The following is a 23,157-nucleotide window of genomic DNA, read 5'->3' on the forward strand; positions in this document are numbered from 1 at the left end:
CAAGGAATTGTGAAAAAGAGGGAGGGCTTGTGAAGGTTGATTCTTGGAAGTTGTGCCCCTTTTTAATTAAATGTAAGTTATGGTGTCAAGATGTGCTTGCAAGATATCCTTGATAACATGTTCTGTTTACAATATTGAATCCTATTGCTGCATCAGGAAAAGTATTTGCATTGGACTTCTCTCTTTAATTCAGAGCAATAATCACATACACATATGGTGGTCTGTTTTACTCTATTTTTGAGGGGAGAGGTATTCATTATGACAGCTTGGTAGTACTTTCCTGCATTAAGGGGTTTGATCAACAGGGGAGAAATAATTTGATAGCCTTGCCTTGTTTAATTTGTTTGACATGATTAGTTTCTTCTAACTTTTTGATTAGTTTCTTCTAACTTTTTTGGAGTTTTCCACATCTACTATAGCAATCATATTGCACAATAACGTACTGTGTCACAGAAAACCAGTTATTGACTAAGGAGTAAAGGTAGTATTGTGGCACGTGTGTTACCTCCCTTTCCTGGTAGCTTCTCCCCCTTCAAATAAGGTACCAGATAGGATCACCCTGCAATACATAAAGATTATGTATGGTAATCTTGGGGATTACCAGGTTCTATGGAGATCAAAAGCGAGTTCCCAATGGGTTTGCAGCTCCATTTGTTGCTGGGCTGACCCGGCTGTCAAACTGTGATCTATGGACTCCACTGCACTCCTGCAGCAGGCTGCCTCGAATTTCCTTCCCAGCGAGCAGCAGATGTCCCAGAAAATAAAACCAAGGAAAATACCTACTGCTTAGGTATTGAGGCCCCAGTAGCTGCATGGGCGGGACGAGCTGGGGAGGGGCAGGATGATCCGCCGTGCGCGCGGCAATGAGCCATTCCGCAGTGTGTGGCGACGATGAGGCAAGCCCCTCACTGTCTGCCTTTTTGTCACCACCTTTGTCAGCCCCGGGGCAGACCGCCCCCACCGCACCCCCTTCCTACGCCTGTGCTGTGCCCGTGTGCCTTTGACAGGTGTGGGCTTGCATCCTGCTTAATAACAGCACACAAGACTTAATTAACTAGTACATTTACTGCAAGCAGCAATTAGTCTCTGACTGCTCTATTGGAGTATGTGTTCATCACAGTCAAGTTGACTCTGAAGAGCCCTTCCGGTTTCTGCAGAATACCCTGAACTTCTGACCCTTATGTTTTGGGGCTTGTTTTCTTTCTAGGGCTTTCCCTATTCACCTAGTTTTGGGACTAGTGGTATTAGTTGCCTCCCCTTCCTGTGAGGAACTACTCGCTCTCCTTTGTGCTGGGCATGACTGTGCTTCTTGTGAGGGCTGGCTGCCTCCAGCCTGCTCTGCCGAAGCAGATAAGCTGCATTCCTTTCAGCTCTCAAAAGAGGGGGGTAGACAACCCCCCTGTTTCAACTGTTTGAGAAGTATGCAAGCCTCTCTGCTCCCTCTGCATCTGCCTGCATTCTATTTCAGGCAGTATGTCTCTGCTTTGGGCTGGTGTGTTCACAACACCACTCCCTCCCCTATAATCCTCCTCCTCCTGCTCCCCCTCCTCCTGAGGCCCCCTGTCTGTGTTTTCCCACCAGTCATTCTCACTCTCTTCTTCCTCCTCTTGAGAGTTCCCTATTATGCTGCCCCCCCCTTCAACCTCACTTTTGCCATCTTCTTCCACTGCCTTCTCCTCCTCCCTCCACCCTTCTGGGTTTCGGCTTGCTGAGGCACCTGCGGTGGAATTCTACCTGTAACCTAGGGGCATGCACATTTTTGGAATCCTCCAAAGAGTTTTCCTCATTCCCATAACCTTTCCAAGAATTTCCCTCATTCCCATAAACTTTCCAAGATACTCAATATTGCAATCTCCTTCCCCTCCAGCCAGAGTCCAGCAACTGTGGCACTTCATATTCCTTTTCACCTTCCACAATGATTGGTTGTGTGTGGGGGGGTGCCTCCTTGGGCGCTTGATACGGGTGTGCAGGGTTCACGGGTGACAATAAGGACCTATGGAATACAGAGTGTATCTTCATGGAGGTGGGCAAACAAAGCCTGAATGATACATGGCTAATTTGTTCCACTCCTTCAAATGGCCGCACCCTCTGAAGGTCCAACTTCTGGCACCATCCTTTTGTAGACTGTCACACTTGGTCCCCCACCCTTATCTCCTTGCCTTGTTTTCTATGCTTATCTGCCTCCCTCTTATATGCGTCTTTCACCTGTTCCAACTGCTCTCGTAGTAAGCTGTGTAGAGCCGCCAATTCCTCTGCCAGATGTTCCGCAGCTGGGACTGACATGTTGTCTTCCTGCCCTGGAAAGGCGTGGGGTGACTTCCCAGGCTGGCAAAGAAGGGAGACTGTTGTGTAGATGGGTCTACAGCACTGTTATATGCAAACACTGCTAGAGCCAGCTTGTTGACCCAATCATCCTGTTGATAGTTCACATAACACCTCAGATAATGTTGCAAGGTCGCGTTCGTCCTTTCCGACTTTCCATTGGTCTGTGGGTGGCTCGCTGAAACTGGGAGGTAAACTGTGTTCCTCTGTCTGAGATGACCCTTAGAGCAATCTATGCAGCTTAAACACATGCTCCACGAAAAGTTGAGCCGTCTCCTGTGCCGAGGGCAACTTCTTACAGGGCACAAAATGCGCCATCTTTGAGAACAAGTCCACCACCACCCATATCACCGTCTGCTTCTGTGACTCAGGCAGGTCGGTGATAAAGTCCATAGCTATCACCTCCCATGGTCCTTGAGATGTAGGAAGTGGTTGGAGTAGTGCTGCAGGCACTTTGCGGGGTCTCTTTGCCCATTGACAAGTCTCACATGCCTAAACATACTCTTTCATTTCCTCCTTCACCTTTGGTCAGCAAAACGGTCTCGCCACTCAGAATAAGGTTTTGTACTGCCCAAAATGCTATGCAATGGGGCTGTCATGACACAGCTTCAAAACCTTGGCATGGAGCTCCTCCTCTGAGACATATAACGCTGTTCCCTTATACAACAATCCACCTCTTTCAGCAAAGCCATCTGCAGCACTAGCCCATCTCTGTATTGCCTCTATGTTCTCCCTTGCAAACCCATCCTCGGCAGTTTGCTTCTGGAAGTCGAGCATCAGCTGCTGAGACCACTGCTATCTGTAGCCGGTCTGAGGATGTGCCTCAGCACTAGGGTAGCCTCTTCCAGATACTCAGGTTTCCGTGAAAGAGCATCTGCTTTTTGGTTCTGAGGGCCCACCACATACTGCACTCTGAAGTTGAATCTGGCAAAGAAATGTGCCCACCTTATCTGCCTCTGGTTAAGACACCAAGCCGTCTGTCAGTGTTCTAGATTATGGTGATTGGTGTGCACCTCCACTTTATGTTGTGCCCCCTCCAGGAAGTGTCACCATGTCTCCAGAGTGTCCCATACAGCAAACAATTCCTTCTCCCAGATGGTGTAGTTCTGCTCTGACGGAGTCAGCTTATGCATGACTAAATGGTACAAAAGGTGGTCTTCCACTCATGTTCTTCTCTTATCCTTGCAAAAGGACTAGAGAAGGATCATGTTTCATTTATCTTTTTATCTTTTGCCTTTCCTTCCTTTCCTTGGAACAGCCTATTCATGAGAAGACAGTTGTTTCTCCAATATGGTAGTGAAGGGAACAGAAAGAATATGGGAAATAACTGCTTCAAAATTGTACAAGGCAGATAAATCATTGCTGGTATTTGACTTGGTTGCTTTAAGTCAGGATCAAAGTACCCATCATGATGCAGCAGATGAGTGAGGAAGATAGTGGCAAGATGGGTGTGATTCAAACACATTGATGGAGCCAGTCCTTCTTGTCTGCATATACTGTGCCGACCTCATTCCCAACTTGTCTTTCCCCCTCTACCTCCAACTACTCCTGTCATTCATCATTGTGCCATACAGTGGCATGTAAGAAAGTGTGTTCTGCAGTAGTTGCTCCTAAAGGTTTGGGAAACACCCACACCTCCAACTAAGCTGGCGTGGTTTTGAAATGGGGTGACACACCCCACTAAGGTAATATCCACCCTGGATTGTGTAAACTCTCACTATGTGGGCAGTTTGAACTTCAATCAATGATGCTGTCAGGGTGACAAGAATGGAGCCACTGCTGAATGAATACCACATAAAAATTGCAACAAGTGTGATTGATTTCCCCATGACTGCTTACTTGGATATTTTCTGTAGATATTTCTGCAGATTCCATTATTCTAGCATCATTATTTTAGTAAAAGGAACCAGTCACTTTGAGGAATTTTGTCAAAAAGCAGGATATAAATCTAAATAAATTAAACCGCGTAAAGACTAAGAAGCATACTGCGACTAAACTTGCACCAAATTATTATTGCCGTGGCGCAATCTACATCCAGGGGCACTTTGCAAATGACTCTAATTGTCAGGTCTGAGGAATCTCTCCCTCCCTTCCTGATGTTTTCAAGGAGCCAGGAGAAAACAAGAAGGCTTTTAAGTATGATTTATTCAGTCACTGCTGTAATAATAATAATAATAATAATAAATTTTATTTATATCCCGCCCTCCCCAGCCGAAGCCGGGCTCAGGGCGGCTAACAACAATAAAACAGTATAAAAGTATAGCATAAACAACACTCTAAAATCATTCATTATAAAATTAATTAATTCAGGCCACTGGCAACCATTGGGCCAGAGCTCCACGAAGATTGCCGAGGGAGGGAGTCAGGCTGTGCCCTGGCCAAAGACCTGGTGGAACAGCTCTGTCTTGCAGGCCCTGTGGAAAGATGTCAAGTCCCGCAGGGCCCTGGTCTCTTGTGACAGAGTGTTCCACCAGATCGGAGCCACAGCCGAAAAAGCCCTAGCTCTAGTTGAGGCCAGCCTAACTTCTCTGTGGCCTGGGACCTTCAAGATGTTTTTATTTGAAGACCGTAAGTTTCTCTGTGGGGCAAAGCAGGAGAGGCGGTCCCATAGGTACGAGGGTCCTAGGCCGTATAGGGCTTTAAAGGTTAAAACCAGCACCTTAAACCTGATCCTGTACTCCACCGGGAGCCAGTGCAGCTGGTGTAGCACCGGGTGAATGTGATCTCGCAGCGAAGACCTCGTTTCTGGGTCAGTCTCAAGGGCAGCCCCACGTAGAGCGAGTTACAATAATCCAGTCTGGAGGTGACCGTCGCGTGGATCACAGTGGCTAGGTCAGGGCGAGAGAGGTAAGGAGCCAACTGCTTAGCTTGGCGGAGATGGGAAAATGCCGCCTTTGTTATAGCTGCAATCTGCGCCTCCATGGAAAGGGAGGTGTCGAAGATTACACCCAAACTCTTAACGGACGGTGCTGGCACTAATTGCGCCCCTGCAAGAGATGGGAGTTGCCCCCCCAATCCCATGTTGCCCCGTCCCAGCCACAGGACCTCTGTCTTCGAAGGATTTAGCTTCAACCGGCTCCCACGTAACCATCCAGCCACAGCTTCCAAACATCTGGTCAGTGTGTCTGGGGCCGAGTCAGGATGGCCATCCATCAACAGATAGAGTTGGGTGTCATCGGCATACTGATGGCAACCCAGCCCCAAACTCCGAACAAGCTGGGCAAAGAATTCCAGTCTTTACACCATCATGGAATTATTCATTCTGACTCCTCCTCATTTCCCCTCCCCCAGCAGCATCGACTCCTACGGAAGCTTTCCATTGCCAAACATTGTTGCGTATGCTGTTCTGGTACCCTCAGTGACCATTGCATCCTAGGGGATGGAGGATCTCCCATCTCTGCCTGGTTTTCTCTCTCATAGTTTGGCTGCAATTCAAAGCTGTCTCTCTCCCCCCTGTCAGCTCCAGGAGAAGGGGGGGGGAGAGATTCCTCTCATCCGTCTGCTTCTTCATTCCAGTCCCTGACACCAATTCTGTCAGGCATCATAAAGAATATCTACCTCTCATCTCTATAATAACATTCCCCAACAGACCCAATGATTTTCAGATCGAAAGCTTGGGCCTTTGTTCACATCATCTTCAGGAACAAATGCCCAACAAATTCTTAAATCCTGATCAGCCTACTCTGGTATTCATAATTGAGGCTATGGCAGAAAGAAATCAGCTAAGATGGAAACTTGAGTCTTTCAGGAGCTAAAAGATAAAGGTGTGTGTGTGTGTGTGTGTGTGTGTGTCTGTGTCTGTGTGTGTGTAAGTGTAAGCCTGGTTGCTCCAGCAACTCTGGGCAGCTAAGAACATAATCAAAACACAGCAACACATCATGGATTAAAAGCTTCCTGATACAGGATTGCATTCAGATGTCTTCAGAAATTTGTGTAGTTGTTTATCTATTTGACATCAGATGCGGGTGTTCCACAGGGCGGGAGCCACTCCCAACTACGAAGGCAGCTTGCCTGATTCCTTGTATCATCACGTCTTGCTGTGAGGGAACCACCAGAAGGCCCTCAGAACTGGGTCTTAGTTCACGGGCTGAATGATGGGTGGAGACACTCCCAATATTCAGAGCATCTCCTCCACCCAACAGAAAAATAAGGGTGCTGGGCTTTCCACAGGAACATATCCCACCCCCCTCACCCGCAAGGCTTGCTTCTCAAAGCTCCATTGACCCAAACCAGCTCAAGTCTCCTCTTCGCTCAGCAACATGTTGGGTATCCCTTTAGTTATGGGAAACTCACGCCCAGTATCTGGGCATTTCAGCACACCTTCCACCACTTCCACCTCCATCAGCACATGATGGACTTTTCGAAGGAAGTCCTCATTGCTCTCGAAGTCAGGGATGTGCTCAGGGGGCAGGTCTGATCGGTGACCGAAACTCTCCGCTGCCTCTACCAAAGCTGCCCATTCCACCTTGGGTACCATCTGCCCTGTGAACTCCTGGTTGAAATCGACATTGTTCACCTTCACTTCTGTGGCCTGGATACGAAGGAGGAATCCTCCACCGCGCCTCACTCCTCGCACGTGGGAGGTGAGCATGTTGTGCGTCAGGAGCTTCATGTTTTCAGGACAGCGGCCACCAAAGCAAGCGAAGGTAACATGTGCCGGTGGAGACACTCCTCAGGTATACAGTGGCAGGGCCATTTAGGGCTTTAAAGGTTAACACCAACACCAACACTTTGAATTGTGCTCAGAAATGTACAGAGAGCCAATATAGATCTTCCAGGCTGGGTGTTATATGGTGCCAGCGGCCGCTCCTTATCACCAGTCTAGCTACCAGAATCAACACAGAATTAACCTGTGCATCCATGGACAGATGTGAGTTCAAAATGACCCCAAGGTTGTGCACCTGATCCTGATTATTCAATACCTTCTGAATAATCCTATTATTCAATACATGGCTGCACGGCTTAGGTTTGCAAAGTTGCGTCTGAACAAACCACAAGACTTCTGGAACAATGTCCTCTGACAAGCGAGACCAAAGTGGAGATGTTTGGCCTTAATGCACAGCACCACCTTTGACGAAAACCAAATAGCATATCAGCACAAGCAGCTTGGGGTGGTGATTTGGGCTTGTTTTGTAGGCACAGGAGCTGGGAACCTTGTAGTCATTGAGTCAACCATGAACTCCTCTGTATACCAAAGTATTATAGAGTCAAATGTGAGGCAATTTGCCCGACAGCTGTAGCTTGTCCAAAATTGGGTCATGCTGTTAACAGGACAAGGATCCCAAGCATACCAGGAAATCTATCACAGAATGGCTGGAAAAGAACAGAATCAATGTCCTAGTCAAAGTCCAGACCTCAGACCAATTGAAATGCTGCACAAGACTTTAAGATAGCTGTGCATATACAAATGCCAAGAAACTTCAATGAGCTGAAGTGATGTGAGAGACTGATAAAGCCCTACAGAAAATGTTAGCTTCTTATTGTTGCTAAATGTGGTTCTGCAAGCTATTTAATAATAAGATGTACTTAGTTTTTCACACATGGCTTTTCCATATTGTCTTTATTTCTGTTAATAAATGGCACAGTGTAATATGTCATGTGTTGCTGTTCATCTGAAGGTGTGGGTGTGTGTATAATCACATTTTTAAATGTGGAATTGTTCCCAATGTAGTAAACATTCATACAGATTTGGTTTGGGGTGCCTCATAGGAATCATAGAATAAAAGTTGGGGTGAACCACAAGGGTCATCTATGCCAACCCGCTTGAAGCCGAATCACTCCTTTTCGAGAGCAGATGCGCCTCATGCCTTCCTCCACAGACATCCTATTGGGAGAAAGCCAGCTAATGGTTGCTAGACGAGCAGGCCTCTGAGTTCCTGGGCCCTTGACCAGGACCAGCCAGCCACAGCTGCTTTGTTGACCCCTTGGGATAACTCTGTGTACCTGCAGAGGTCTGCAGAACACTGGTTCAAACCAAGTGAAAGCTTATCTCTCTTGTTACAGTCAACAGGCCTTAAACCTGTTCAACGTTGACTGTATTGTTTCCTACACTGTCCTTTGCTTTTTCTTTGAGAAGAAGCATTTTAGTTGCACTTGCTCTGATGTTGTTAATGCTCTCTAAGTGATACTCTTCAGTTGGAAAAAAGTGTTCTAAAGTTTTTGCTCTAAAATTTTACTGATGTTCTATTTCATATAGTATCATGATTATGTTGTCCAGGTCCTGAGACTCTATTAGCATGCACAAGAACATCTACATATGGGATGAGCTCCACTTTTAAACTGTTCAGCCATTTTCCAAGGAAGGCAGCCATGTTTGTCCCCTCTTCTTACTCTGGGAACCCTTCCATCTCAGATTCCTTCCCTTGACCCCAGTCAAGGGAATATTCAACTTGAATATTCCTCACATTGAAGCTGTAAAACTGAGGCAACTTACTTTAGCTGTTTAACTGCACTTGGATTGCCCAGATCCAGATTCATTGCTGAATTGACTGTTTTCGTTAGGTCAGTCACTATTTCCACCAATTATGGCAAACTTTTTGTTTTCTCTACTTTTTTCCTGTATGTTTAGAAAGGTTGAGCCATTATAGGACTCAAATCTTGGAGCAACTTTTATAAACATAAAAGAGTTGTGAATTATGGACATTACTCTTTCACTTGTAATATTATTTCATGTTTCAGTTAAGCACTCACCTTCCCATTATAAAAGGGGCATTCTGGGTGTATTGCAGGATAGGGCAAGAAAGCACTTGTATGTCTTTGAAAACCTAGGACCTTCTGCACACACAGCAGGAGCTGAGCTACTGATCTAGGGTCCCTTCCAGATAATTAATAAACAATCCAGCTCAATTCTGTGTATATCAGCTTAGCTTTAATAACATAAGTATTAATGCTTCCTATTACAGACATCTCGTCAGAAACACTGCAACTGTTTTATATGGACTAGTTAGCTTTGTAATGCTTATCAAATCGTTCTGAAAGAGCTCTTAACATATTTCCTGGTCTTTTTTGGTATTTATCCCGAAGATTTTCAATTGCAGTCTTTGCCTGTTGAAAGAAGAACAAAGGAATACATTGTGTTATAGGAATATATTGCTAAATAGGTGTTCACAGTTATTAGTATCTGTGAGGAAAAAGCTAAAGGTATCAGAACCAGAGGCAACCCATTTATTCCAGCTATAGAAGCACAATGTGTAACTTCTTTCATGCAAATGTCTTTGTATACTGAGATGTATTGCATGAGAGTCCTTGTCTCTCAATCCTGAGAAGCGGCTTCTTCAACATGGAGGGTTGGACCAGAGCAGCCAGGGTGAGGAACCCCCACTAGGAAACTGCTCATCTCTCAGTGAATCCAGCCCCCTGTCTTTATGGTTTTTTTACCAAGAACACTGTATGAGAATGGCAGAGATACAACCAAACATAAGTGCCTTGGGCTGCTTGTTACGTATTAGTTTTCCTGCATGGTTGTTACCTCCAGCTATGTGAGGAAAACTGCAGAAATGCTACTGAGTTATATTTCACTCTGCTCAGTGCTATTTTTCCAGAAAAAGAGGTGCCTGAACTCACTATGAACATCTCCCTCGTTCTCTTAGAATGGCAGTGGTTGGCAGGGCTAGTGACAGAAATCAGTCACCTCCTGGTTCCATGCCTGAAAACAGCACAGCAGGGCACGGGTGAAAATAGCAGAGTAGCATGGAGTCGCATTCACGTGCAGAGTTGCAATAAGTCACACTGCTTATTGGGTCACCCACTGGGGGAGTAGGGTTGGAGGGACCCTCTGGGGCAGATTCTGGGGCATATGGTGGGGAGAAGAAGTCCTATTGCATGAGCAAATCTTTGTGCAGCACTACATAAAATGCATAGGTTTTTCATGGTCTCAACAATTTACAGAGAGGGAAAGCTGAGTCATGAACATAATGCACAAAAGACTATATAATGAACCCTATCTCTGATCTTATAGAATGTGTAAGTCAGTAGGCAGAATACAGTTTATACAACTGAAAGAGAGAAACCAACAGGAAAAGAATATTCTACTTTTTTACTTCCAGGTGTAGAGTTAGCTTACTTTTTCAGCCAGCTCTGCAGCTGTTATATTTGGATCATATGGGATGGGTTCTCCAATATATGTCGTCAGTTTCACTGGAAGTCCTCCATATATGGGAAGGTAGAGAAGTCGTGTTTTCTCATATAACCATCTTGTCAACCCTATGTATGAAAGGGAAAAGAGTCTGTAAGAAAGCGATCCCATATCAAATTTGAAATTAGTTGGCATTCTGAGTTTTTAGCAATCCCAGTCAATCCATCCCAGACATGAGGTTAAATAATTTGAGTGCATATTTTTTAAGAGACAGCACAATTTCTTCAGATAAGTATACATTGAATAAACTACTAGTAGGTACGAAATAGATTTTTTATAAAAAAAATCATTGTATATTATTAATCTGTTTATTGCCTGATATCAGATCTCTTGATCAACCAAGGAATATAAGATATGTTTCTCACTTGACTTTCCAATGTTCCTGTATGTTTCACAAACGTTTTGTGTAAACATAGGGATGATGGGCTGAAGGAATAAAAGAAGAAATGCAAAATCAAAAGAAAAGTGAGAACTGGAGAATTACTTCACCCCACCTACCCCACCTTTATTTTGGTTAAGGACTAGGAATAATGCTCCCCATCTGGCATTACAATGACAAGACAGACGCAATTGACTTCAAATTGCACATGCTGTCCCCCACATTTTCAAGAATTGAAGAGGAAAAAAGCTATTTTTCTTTTTAAATGTACCATATTTTTCGCCCTATAGGACACACTTTTCCCCCTCCAAAAATGAAGGGGAAATGTGTGTGCGTCCTATGGGGCGAATGCAGGCTTTCACTGAAGCCTGGAGAGTGAGAGGGGTCGGTGCGCACCGACCCCTCTCGCTCTCCAGGCTTCAGGAAGCTATCTGCAAGCCTTGCGAGCCCGGTGGGAGTTCTCGCAAGGTTTGCGGGCAGCAGCCTGCAGCCCACAAGCTTGGGGAACAGCGTGGAGGCGCAGTGCTGCCATCCCGCTGTTCCCCAACCTGGTTTGGAGGCTGCCAGCCCCACAAGTTCGGGGGACAGATATCCGCAAGCCTGGGGAGACCAGTGGGACTTCCCCCGGGCTCCCTAGGCTTGCAGATAGCAGCCTGTTCTGGGGGCTGGAGTCGAGGGAAGCTCGGGCACCCGCAGCATCACGCCTGGGGAAAAATAATTTCCCCCCCTTTATTTCCCCCCCAAAAAAATCTAGGTGTGTCCTATGGGCCGGTGCGCACTATGGGGCAAAAAATACGGTAAGTGATTTCAATAGCTTAAAAAAAAAAGCAGGGGTGGGAAATATTTGGAACTCCAGAAATCATTTGACCCCCAAACAGGATATTTGCCGCCCTCAGCTACTTAGGATGCTAGATCAAGGATGTGAACACATTATGTCTTATCTAGGATAATCGTGACGGCAATGCAAATTGGACAAAGATCACTCACCGCTTTTGCCTCCAAAGCTACCCAAGCGAAACCAGTGCTGTTACCCCACATTATGTTGTAGTCATAACTAAAGTTTGCTTCTCTACCTCCACCAGGGGCAAGGCCCAGTAAATGGCCTTTCTTCAAAATTTCCACACATTCAGCTTTATTGAAATCTTTCAAATTGATGGAATTTAAAAGTATCTTCAGCCCTGAAAAAAGAAGCCCCAAATAGAAAGAAAATGCATTTTATATAACGCTTATTCAGGAAATATTGTGGACGCTATACAAGTGTCATTATTCCAAAGATATTGCACTGTTACAGATCACAAGCATAGTTCTCTACCAATCCTTTTCAAGTAGGATTTCGTGGAAGTGCTGAGGTGGCCACCTTTTTAGACATGCGTTCCACAAGTCAAGTCTGTAGTACAACCGAATGACATTCAAGTTTGCATTATGATAAAAATACAGGCCACAGTGCCTTGTGGCATGCACAGAGAGACAGATACACACATGGCACAGATGAGCCCATGCTGGTTGAATCCTGCCTACACCAACATAAGTTCATCTTTTCATGCACAGGTAAGTGGGTGGAGATTATATGCTGCATTAATTCACCCAGTGGACAAATTCACCCCCCAAACAGAGCACTCTGTGCTACTGGGCATTTTGGGGCTCTGTACTTCCTTCCTTCCTTATTTAAATGACCCTTTGGTGGTGTCATAGTTCCTTGCTGTGGCTGCTGTGTGCATCCAGAGGAAGATGATGTGGGGAGAGTGGCAGTGGAGGGCCATGAGCACTCCAGCAAGGGTGTCACATGGGTTTGATTGCAGTGTCACATGGGAGCATAAAAGCTTTGTGTGGGAGTGCTTGATTGGCCATGTGTTTGGGTGGGGCCCTGTTTTCTGGTATCTTTGTACCTGAAGAAATCATCAAGTTGGAGACCCAGTTTCCTACACCTTGTCCTATTCTGGCATTAAAGTCAGAAGCGATCATATGCAGTTACAGCACAGAAATCAGATGTCACATTATGCAGTTGGCCCCATTTTTTAGATCCCTGAGGAAGAATGTAGAAAGTAATCTCATAGCTGTTATGAGGCCAGATAAGGTATTCCTGCAACCTGTGATCATGGGCCAAAAGACACAGGTCGACATGCTGTGTTGGAAACATTGGTGAAGGTAAAGGGACCCCTGACCATTAGGTCCAGTTGTGATCGACTCTGGGGTTGCGGTGCTCATCTCGCTTTATTGGCTGAGGGAGCCGGCGTACAGCTTCTGGGTCATGTGGCCAGCAGGAATAAGCCGCTTCTGGCAAACCAGAGCAGCGTACGGGAATGCCGTTTACCTTCCCGCCAGAGCTGCTTACCTTCCCTCCGTTTACCTTCCCGCCTATTAATCTACTTGCACTTTGACGTGTTTTCAAACTGCTAGGGTGGCAGGAGCTGGGACCAAGCAACTGGAGCTCACCCAGTTGCGGGGATTCGAACCGCTGACCTTCTGATCGGCAAGTCCTAGGCTCTGTTGTTTAACCCACAGCGCCACCAGTGTCCCGTTGGAAACATAGCCTGATTCAAATAAGGTGCCTGAAACATTATTGGAAGAAAAGGTTGAGGCTGTAAATGGCCAAAAGCAGGCCTGCAGTTTCCAGCTTTCTTTTTTGTGTGAACACTCCATCTCATTCTGGGCTCATCCATTGTTGTAACTCAGATGGGAATCTGTCAGGGCAACTTGTCACTGGGAAATGAAGTGAGGCATGCTTTGAGAGGATTGCCCCAACAGCATAGGTAGGGTACAATGAAATATCAACATTTGGTTACGAGTTTTATTTTTCCTTACGTTCCCCATGGTCACATCCATCATCTTGCTGATATTTTATTTGTATGTTGTTTTTCACCTGTTTGCCTGATACATGGTTTTATATTTTATAGCATTGTTTTATGTCACATTTCACATATTTTTTGATAAAAAGCCTGATTTGAATTTAATAATTCACCTGGTAGCCGATATATGCCTCTATGAGTGACTGAAAAGCACTCTCTCTGTGCCTCCTTAAAAAGTTTAGCGACAAGAAATGAATAGTCAATAGCAGTGGCTGAGTGATAATAAACAATAATCCCTGGTCCTTTACGGAGATGTTCCATGCCAATAACTTCATAACCTGGAAATAATACAAAATGCCACAAATAAATATTACTTTGTGAAAAATAAATGAAATATTGCAATCTTTTATTGGAAGAAAACAGTGCGGTTCAGAAAACTGAAATTTAAGATCAGGTAAAAACCTCTCCTATATGTTTCAGTGTTCTGGATGCTGGTTTGTCATCTATACAGATCAATACTTTCTCTGTTGTGATCCCAGAACAAATGGTATTCTCCTCTGCTGGAATATTCCTTCCTTGCTGTGACACTCTTTCAATCTCCTTTAAGCATTTATATGTGTTATAATACTCATATCTTCAGACCATTCTCTGAATCACTTTATACAAGGTGAGAAATCAGTTTCCCAGACAGGTGCACCCTTGACCAATGTCATAAGTAGCCACAGGGTTTTATCCTTATGACCCAAACTTGGTTTTAGTAATATATTTCTGATTTATGCTTCAACATCTAAAGCAACTTCACTCTGGGAAGCGATGAGAACATAAGATGGATCCTCTTGATCAAGCCAAAGCTCTCTGTATGCCATCATCCGGTTTCTTGCAGTTTTCATCCAGATTATCAGCCATCACCACATCCTACGCCGGCAGATTCCATGGTTTGTGTCCAGAGTTTATGTTTCAGAGTTATCCAGTGGTTTACCATGCTCTGGAAAATGGCAGCATCAAAGTCTCACTGCACGATGATATACTCATTACATTCGCTGCGTACTCACTACACGTTTAAACCCAACCCCCTTCTCTTGCCACAATTCATGAAACTATTTTTAAAGAGCTTTGCTAATTATAGCTCTGTGAGGTTTAAGCAACATTCTCCAGGTTTTCTTTTGGAGAGGAGTCATGCTTTCAATGTGATTAAATGTATGGTGTTTATGCAGCCACCAGCTGACCTTTCTTCTGTAATATATCTTAATTTCATACTTCATAATATGTTTTGTTTTTCTTTTTGATTGCTTATTACCTAAAAAAAAATCCATGCCTTTCTTTTGATCCATATGGAGCCAAGGCCAGCTTGGAGCTGTTGTGACTCTGAAGTGGGTTTAAAGGTCCACTCCTGATGCACTGTAGCAGCTATTGTCCCAATGTCTCAAGTCTGAAATTCTGATGCTCAATCCTATGAAAGTATAGGAGCTGATAAGACTGAATTATTGGAAAGAAAGAAAGCTTACTCACCATACCATATCTTTCCAGTTATATCACAAACTTGAGCAATAATTTTCCTTGGTTTTTCCCAAAATTTGCTAACATCACTTTCTTGCTGGTTATTAATCTTCTTGTAAATATGTAACACAAATGAGATAGTCCAGAGACACAAAACCGTACATATGAATGGTGAATAAATTAAAATCAGAAGCTTAAGTAACCACAAAGGGTGAACCACTGAGGTCCAATATTCTTCCAAATAAGAAAAACTGATCCAGTTTTCCAGAATTTGAGAAAACCAGCTCATGGTTTCCTAATCTGAAGCACCACGTGTATGCCAATGAAAGAAATATATGAAGTGAAAATTTCCTCAGTTGTGATGGTATTTTTTTCAACTGTTTACCTGGAAAACAGAAAATGCAGTACATTAGTTTGAACTGTCATCCCAGAAGCATTCATGATTACATGAAATCTCACGTGATTTAATATTTTCCTAGTTTTCCCCACTGTAACTTGCCAAGTAGACGTATTGTTTTTCCAGCATCCATCATGAGGATGTACAACATTACAAATGTATGACTCCATCATTTATTTGATGTAAAGCAAGCTGGTTTCATTCCACTGCTGAAGTACTAAGGAAAGTGGGAAAGGGTTACTTCTTTTTGAGTCAGCGGAAATGTTTCCCTGGCCCCTAAAAATGCAGCTGCATGCATCTTGTGACTATCTTGTTTGTGTTACTGGGCAAACTAACACATAGCTCAGGATACATGGAGAACTGGAGACATGGAGACTGTTGGAATAATCCGGTTAAAAAGTGGAGGAATTTGTGAAGAACTTGTCTGAAAGAATTTGGACACATTGCAAGACTTTTGACTGAGAGAACTCTGGCAGTTGTAGGTCTTCGTTAACAACTGGACTTTGTTCTTACTGTGTCGACTTTGCCTCATCAAGGACTTTATAAGTCAAAATGCTCTCTGGGCTCAGAGAGTGGCGACTTCTTGTAGCAACTGTAGAGTTTGTTTTTTCTGTGTCTTTCTGCCCCCAAAGTAAAAACTAACTTTGCTACACAGTTGTTCCCTATACTGGGCGTAACCACTCGACTTAAATTGTGTGGTGCAGACACAGCACCGAACAAGATTGAGGGAGAAAAGTGAGCTGAAGGGTAGCAACATTTGGGGATACACTGCAAAATGTCTCTTTCTGGGGATGTGAGGTGGAATAGCAGCTCTGCCGCCATATAAGAACAGATGCTGATGGCCAAACCCTGTTATCACTGCCTCTAGAACTTCTTTCCAGTTGGGTTATTGGAGATCATGCCACAATACTCAGCCATCACATTTTTGTCTTCAACTTACTAAGTCATCTTAACATCCATTAGCTTTACATAGTCAAATTGTATATTTTTGATTCTATTCTATCTTCACTACATTTTTCAACTTAATTGTATGAGAAAATAGACAATATTGATGGGGGGGTTGTGCCTATAGTAGCTGTGTGATAGGATAAATTAATACCCGAAAAAGCCATAAGTGCTCCAGTTCCTCACCCCCGTGAGCCATGAAAAACTAAATTTCACTGCTGTGGTTTGTCTCAGATCACTTGTACCTTGGTTTTCAAATAGCTTAGTTCTCAAACGTTCTGGGAAGCTGAACGTCCAGCGGGGCTTCCACAGCTTTTGATTGGCTGCAGGAGCTTTCTGCAGCCAATCAGAAGCCTTGCTTTGGTTTTCAAAGTCGAAGACTGTTTTGGAAGTCGAACAGACATGGTTTGACTGTAAACCTTACTGCTTCACCTGAGATTTAGGTGGCTCATATTTTACCAGATCCTTTCAGACTTCCTTTTTCCTGCCGAGGGAAATGGCTGCCTTCCATGAGATCAGACCCCCCAGTAGTGCCAGAAATTCAGGACTAATATGGGAGTAATTAGTCCTGCCAACCTCTCCAGGGTAGGAGAGGGCTGTCTCACCCAGAGAGTCCGTTATCTGGCCCCCACAACAAGATGCCAAACCTGGCACGGAAACTGGGCACTCTCCAGAGTCATTCTCTCAAGCAGGGACACTTGCTTCTTAAAAATTAATAAGATTTGGCTGAAAACGGGCGTATTATGGACTGATGGAGATAAGGGAAACAATCTGCCGAACTGCACAGTTGCTGGTATGTAAGTTTGGACTTCAAAGAGATTCTCATCATGGTGCTTGGATTTACAGAGGTGATCAGTACGTTCTCTCTTTTATATCTACATTTGCTTTTATATGCCGAGCCTCATTAAAAAAGACCTAAAAAAAATTAAACGGAGTACAGATGGACTTCTATTTGCAATTGATTAGTCAGCTGCACAGTTTTAATCGGACTTTTTTCCAATAAATGATAAATGAGAAGAAGATAAATGAGAAGAACAAGTTGGTGCTTTATAGCTGTGACACAGGATTGAAAAAGCGAATTCCTCCCTTTTTTGTGGGAGTGGGGAACATCTTTTGGCTGATTCTACATTGATCTGAGACAATAATTTGGGAAATATCCCACAACATACAGTGCACGTGTTTGCAGGTTTTTCTTCTTTATAGGTGGGAGAGAAAGCGAAACAGGTGTCTAGCAACTCCCCTCCCTAGAGGGGAGACTTGTGTGGTCCCTGGAAAAGCTGATCAGTTGCCAATTGATTTATATCTGTGGAATATATTCCATTTTAATTGCTACATATATTTGGGAACAGTATGCTTAACAACTCAACAACTTGGGAATTTACTGAATCATAAAACTTCAAATGGCAGGCTTGGACAAGAGCCTGGACTGGAAGATAAGAGTGAGCCAGGGAAAGCTTCCTTGGCAAACAAAGGAAATACACACACACACACACACACACATACACAGTATATATACAAATTAAACTACGCCTGACAGATGAAAGGATATATGATTGTTTAACATGACTGAAAATTGATATCACTGCTCAATGATGACTATAAGATTTTTGCAGGAATAATGGCGAGCAGATTAAAGAAATACTTGAACAGAGCGATCCATAGAGACCAAGCCGGATTCCTGCCTGGCAGGCAGATTAAGGATAATGTAAGGCATATAATTAATATAATCGAATACTTGGATCTCAGAATCAATATCCCCGCTGCCTTAGTCTTTATAGACGCCGAGAAGGCCTTCGATAATGTATCTTGGCACTTCCTCATAAAGTGCATGGAGAAGGTAGGAATAAGAGGGCCATTTCTAAGAGGTATAAAGTCGATTTACTCAGATCAGAGAGCGAAATTAATTATTAATAGTAACCTGACTAACTCATTTAAGATTACCAAAGGTACAAGACAGGGGTGCCCTTTATCACCCCTGTTATTCATCTTGGTTTTGGAAGTTATACTAAACAGGATAAGAGAAACATCGGAAATAAGAGGGATTAGAATAGGCACAAAAGAGTACAAAGTTAAGGCCTATGCCGACGACTTAGTAGTCTCAATAGAAGACCCCGCAAAAGGAATTAACACAGTGATTGAGTTAATGGAAGCGTTTGGTAGACTATCTGGTTTTAAATTGAACAAAACTAAAACGAAGATGCTGATAAAAAACGTAGATGAACAATTAAAAAATAAAATCGAGTTGGAATCCGGGATAATGGTATCGAAAAAGGTTAAATACCTGGGTATCTGGATCACCCCAAAAAATATAAATCTGGTGGAAGATAACTACAATAGAACTTGGAGAGAGTGTAAAAGAGACCTGGAAAGCTGGAGTAGATTAAAACTTTCTTGGGAGGGGAGAATGGCTGCCATCAAAATGAGTATCCTTCCAAAAATGATATTCCTATTCCAAAATATCCCAGTAGTCAGGGGCACAACAATGTTCAAAGACTGGCAGAGGGCCCTTTCCAGATTTATCTGGCAGGGTAAAAGGGCCAGAATTAAGTATAAGTTGCTCACTGACAGGAGGGACAGAGGAGGGTTTGCTGTTCCTAACCTGCAACTATACTACGAGGCCTCGTGCCTCTGTTGGACCAAGGAATGGATAGTTCTGGACAATACCGACTTATTGGATTTGGAGGGTTTTGATGCTAGACATGGGTGGCATGCGTACCTGTGGCAGGATAAGGGGAAAGTACACAAAGGATTTTCCAACCACATTATAAGAGGAGCGCTGTTGGAGGTGTGGAATAGGTGCAAAAGATTAGTAGAAAAAGATACCCCTTGGTGGCTGTCACCCGTTGACATTCTAGTAACTAAGAAACTAAACATGGAAGGTAAAAGGTGGACATATGCTGACCTCCTAAGAAGATCAGATAAAGGATGGGAAATTAGACCCTACGAAGAATTAAAAGATAAATTAACGGGATGGATACAATACCACCAAATTAATGCTGTCTGGAGGGAACATAAAAAAGCCGGAATGAGCAAGAATAAATCTAAATTCCAACTAGAAATAATAGAAGGAAAGTCTAAACTCCTAACTAAAATGTACAACCAGCTATTAGATTGGGATACAATGGATGAGGAAATCAAAGACGTTATGATTAAGTGGGCCATAGATTTAGGACACCCCCTAGAATATGAAAGATGGACAAAACTTTGGACTAAAGACATGAAATTTTCAGCCTGCGCCAGAATCCGAGAAAATATGGGAAAGATGATGTACAGGTGGTACATCACCCCAATAAAATTAGCCAAAATGTACAAAACCGGGGAAAAGACGTGCTGGAAGTGTAAGAAGAAAGAGGGAGACTTCTTTCATATGTGGTGGTCCTGTGAAGAAGTAAAAAGGTTTTGGGGGCTGGTTTATGATGAGTTAAAAAAGGTCCTAAAGTACACATTCCCTAAAAAGCCCGAGGCATTCCTTTTAGGAATGGTGGGAGAAGAAATTAAAAAAGACGACCAAACCTTTTTCCAATACGCAACAGTATCCGCAAGGATACTGTTAGCACAGAGTTGGAAAACATCTAATATCCCAACGATTAGCGATTGGCAGAATAAATTAATTGAATACATGGATATAGCAATGATGACTCAGAAGATCAGGCAACAAAGAAATAATAAATTTATTAATGATTGGAATAAATTTCTCTCATACATGGAATCGATTTTAGGAAATGTTAAAATCACAGTCGGTATGATATAAAAACCGCGAGGTAGGAACAACGATTAGATGAAGACACTGCTGAATATATTATTAAGTTATGGCTCTCGACGTGGTGGTGGGAAGTCAAATAATGTAATGGATCTGTATAAGGTTTGCGTATCTAAGCAGCAAGGAACTCAAATTTGGTTTTGTATATTCTTATTTTTTCTTTTTGTCTTTGTTTTTATGGAGGATGTATATATGTTTTTTAACTGTTGGAATATAATAAAGGTTTTTTAAATGGAAAAAAAAGAGAATTGATTAGCCAGTGACTGAGGACTTTGAGAGTTTAAGATCAGAATGTGGAAAATATGAGAACAAGAAGAAGAGGGCAGAAATATCATTATGTGAGATAAGTTCTTCAGAGGTCCAGAATATGGGAAGTCCATGTGAAATTTACCGTATTTTTCACTCTATAGGATGCTCCAGACCATAGGACGCACCTTGTTTTAGAGGGGGAGAACACGGGGAAAAAATTCTCCCCCTCTCTGCTCAGCGCCCCTTCAGCGAAGCGGCAGGAGAAACGGAGCCCCTTCCATTTCTCCTCCCGCTTGACTGAAGGGGTGCTGTACAGCTCTCCCTCTCTGCTGAAGCTGGGAGAGCAAGACTCTCCGGGCTTCAGCGAAAGCAACGCAAAGCCTCCAAAGCGCGGAGGGAGCGCTCCTTCTGTGCTTCGGAGGCTTCGCGTTGCTATCGCTGAAGCCAAGGAGCCTGCATTCGTTCCATAGGACACACATACATTTCCCCTTAATTTTTGGAGGGGAAGAAGTGTGTCCTATAGAGCAAAAAATACGGTAATAATAAATAATTCAGATTGTAGTTTAGTTTTTTGCTTTGTTTTATTTTGTTTTGTTTTTGAATTGGATTATGATCTGATTTGATATTAATTGGATGTTCTTAATGGAAAATTTATTAATAATAATAATAATAATAATAATAATAATAATAATAATATTTTAAAAGCTCTTTTCCACCCACCCTTGCTAGGAATGGGGAATCCCTCATCACTGGTATTTGAGGAATGAGGAATTCCAGAGGGGTACTGTTTCAGCTAAAACAACATGTTTTATCTCACATATATCTGAGTCTGCATGCAATGTTTTCCCCCTGTTGGCTTAGACAGTAGTGTACACTTGGCATTAGCTACCACCCATATCTATCCATATCTATCAGGGACGCGGGTGGCGCTGTGGGTAAAAGCCTCAGCGCCTAGGGCTTGCCGATCGAAAGGTCGGCGGTTCGAATCCCTGCGCCGGGGTGCGCTCCCGTTATTCGGTCCCAGCGCCTGCCAACCTAGCAGTTCGAAAGCACCCTCGGGTGCAAGTAGATAAATAGGTACCGCTTACTAGCGGGAAGGTAAACGGCGTTTCCGTGTGCAGCTCTGGCTCGCCAGAGCAGCGATGTCACGCTGGCCACGTGACCCGGAAGTGTCTCCGGACAGCGCTGGCCCCCGGCCTCTTGAGTGAGATGGGCGCACAACCCTAGAGTCTGTCAAGACTGGCCCGTACGGGCAGGGGTACCTTTACCTTTACCTTTTATATCTATCCCAGCTTCAAATCAACCCCGACTAAAAGAAATGAACATCCTAGCTGTGTTTTCAGTTGATAGTGTGGAAACAGGCTAAGATGGTCATACAACTAGTTTTTACAAACACACAGCATATCTCTCTCTCTCTCTCTCTGCTGACTCCTGCACAGGAAGTAACAAATAATACAACTACTAGGACATCTTAAAAAGCAGAGACATCACCTTGCCAACAAAGGTCCATATAGTTAAAGCTATGGTTTTCCCAGTAGTGATGTATGGAAGTGAGAGCTGGAACATAAAGAAGGCTGATCGCCGAAGAATTGATGCTTTTGAATTATGGTGCTGGAGGAGACTCTTGAGAATCCCATGGACTGCAAGAAAATCAAACCTATCCATTCTGAAGGAAATCAGCCTGAGTGCTCACTGGAAGGACAGATCGTGAAGCTGAGGCTCCAATACTTTGGCCACCTCATGAGAAGAGAAGACTCCCTGGAAAAGGGAGGGAAAGATAGAGGGCACAAGGAGAAGGGGAAGACAGAAGACAAGATGGTTGGACAGTGTTCTCGAAGCTACCAGCATGAATTTGAACAAACTGCGGGAGGCAATGGAAGACAGGAGTGCCTGGTGTGCTCTGGTCAATGGGGTCAATTATTATTATAAACGACTAAACAACAACAACAACAGAACATTTGCAAACAAAGCAGGGTCTACTATGGTTTCAAACTGAATGAGAGACTTTGATGAGATTCCTGCATTGAAGAGGGTTGACTAGATGACCCTTGGAATCCCTTCCAGTTCTACACTTTATGATTCTATAAACAATTTTTTTTACTTACATTCCTGGTAAGTCTAAATCGCCTTTGCTTCAGTCCCCTCTCTGTGGATGCAGCAGAAGTCCTGTCTGGTGCACTTTTTCGTAGGCTACTTTCCACCCCTATGGAGAAAGGTCCCTTTCTGCGGTGCTTTAAAGAGACTGTGATGAGTGTGCCATTTGTATGAAGAAACCAAGCATTGTGAAAAAGACTGCTAAGAGGTTGTGCCCATTTGTAATTAAAATTGTTGTGATTAAAGTCACACCTACAATAGCAGCCATGTCAGATAACAACATATTGGGTCACAGAACACCAGCTATTGACTAAGGGGTAAAGGTAGGTATTGTGACAAATGTGTTACCTCCATTTGCTGGTGGCTTCTCCCACTATAAGATGTGTATGAGATAAGAACATGATGTAATACACAAACCTTAATAACATCTTCGGTTTACAATATTGAATCCTAGTGCTGCTCCAGTAAAAGCTCTTCCATTGGCACCATGCTGCATTAATTATGCAGCATGTATTGCTTGCTTTGGAGCCCCAGAAATTCCAGGTTGACATGCTCTGATATCACAGGGTCTCTGGCATCCAGCACATGTTCATT

The 23,157-nt window shown here is 43.6% G+C and overlaps 1 protein-coding gene and 1 pseudogene across 2 annotated transcripts; both read right to left on the reverse strand.

Moving 5' to 3' along the window:
• Positions 1-6,441: 6,441 nt before the first annotated feature.
• On the reverse strand, positions 6,442-6,973 carry LOC309538459 (multifunctional methyltransferase subunit TRM112-like protein pseudogene; annotated as a pseudogene). Its single transcript has one exon. The product of its transcript is annotated as a multifunctional methyltransferase subunit TRM112-like protein pseudogene (transcript).
• Positions 6,974-9,168: 2,195 nt separating this feature from the next.
• LOC309538414 (DGAT1/2-independent enzyme synthesizing storage lipids-like) lies at positions 9,169-22,764 on the reverse strand. The gene is made up of 7 exons (XM_082233987.1): positions 22,575-22,764; positions 15,131-15,503; positions 13,795-13,959; positions 11,823-12,013; positions 10,822-10,882; positions 10,385-10,524; positions 9,169-9,366 (listed from the first exon to the last, which is right to left on the reverse strand). The coding sequence occupies exons 2-7, from the start codon at positions 15,405-15,407 to the stop codon at positions 9,262-9,264; spliced, it is 939 nt and encodes a 312-aa protein (XP_082090113.1). The 5' UTR covers positions 15,408-15,503; positions 22,575-22,764; the 3' UTR covers positions 9,169-9,261.
• Positions 22,765-23,157: the final 393 nt, after the last annotated feature.

Source organism: Podarcis vaucheri, assembly GCF_965113315.1.
Source record: "Podarcis vaucheri genome assembly, chromosome: 8".
NCBI lineage: Eukaryota > Metazoa > Chordata > Lepidosauria > Squamata > Lacertidae > Podarcis > Podarcis vaucheri.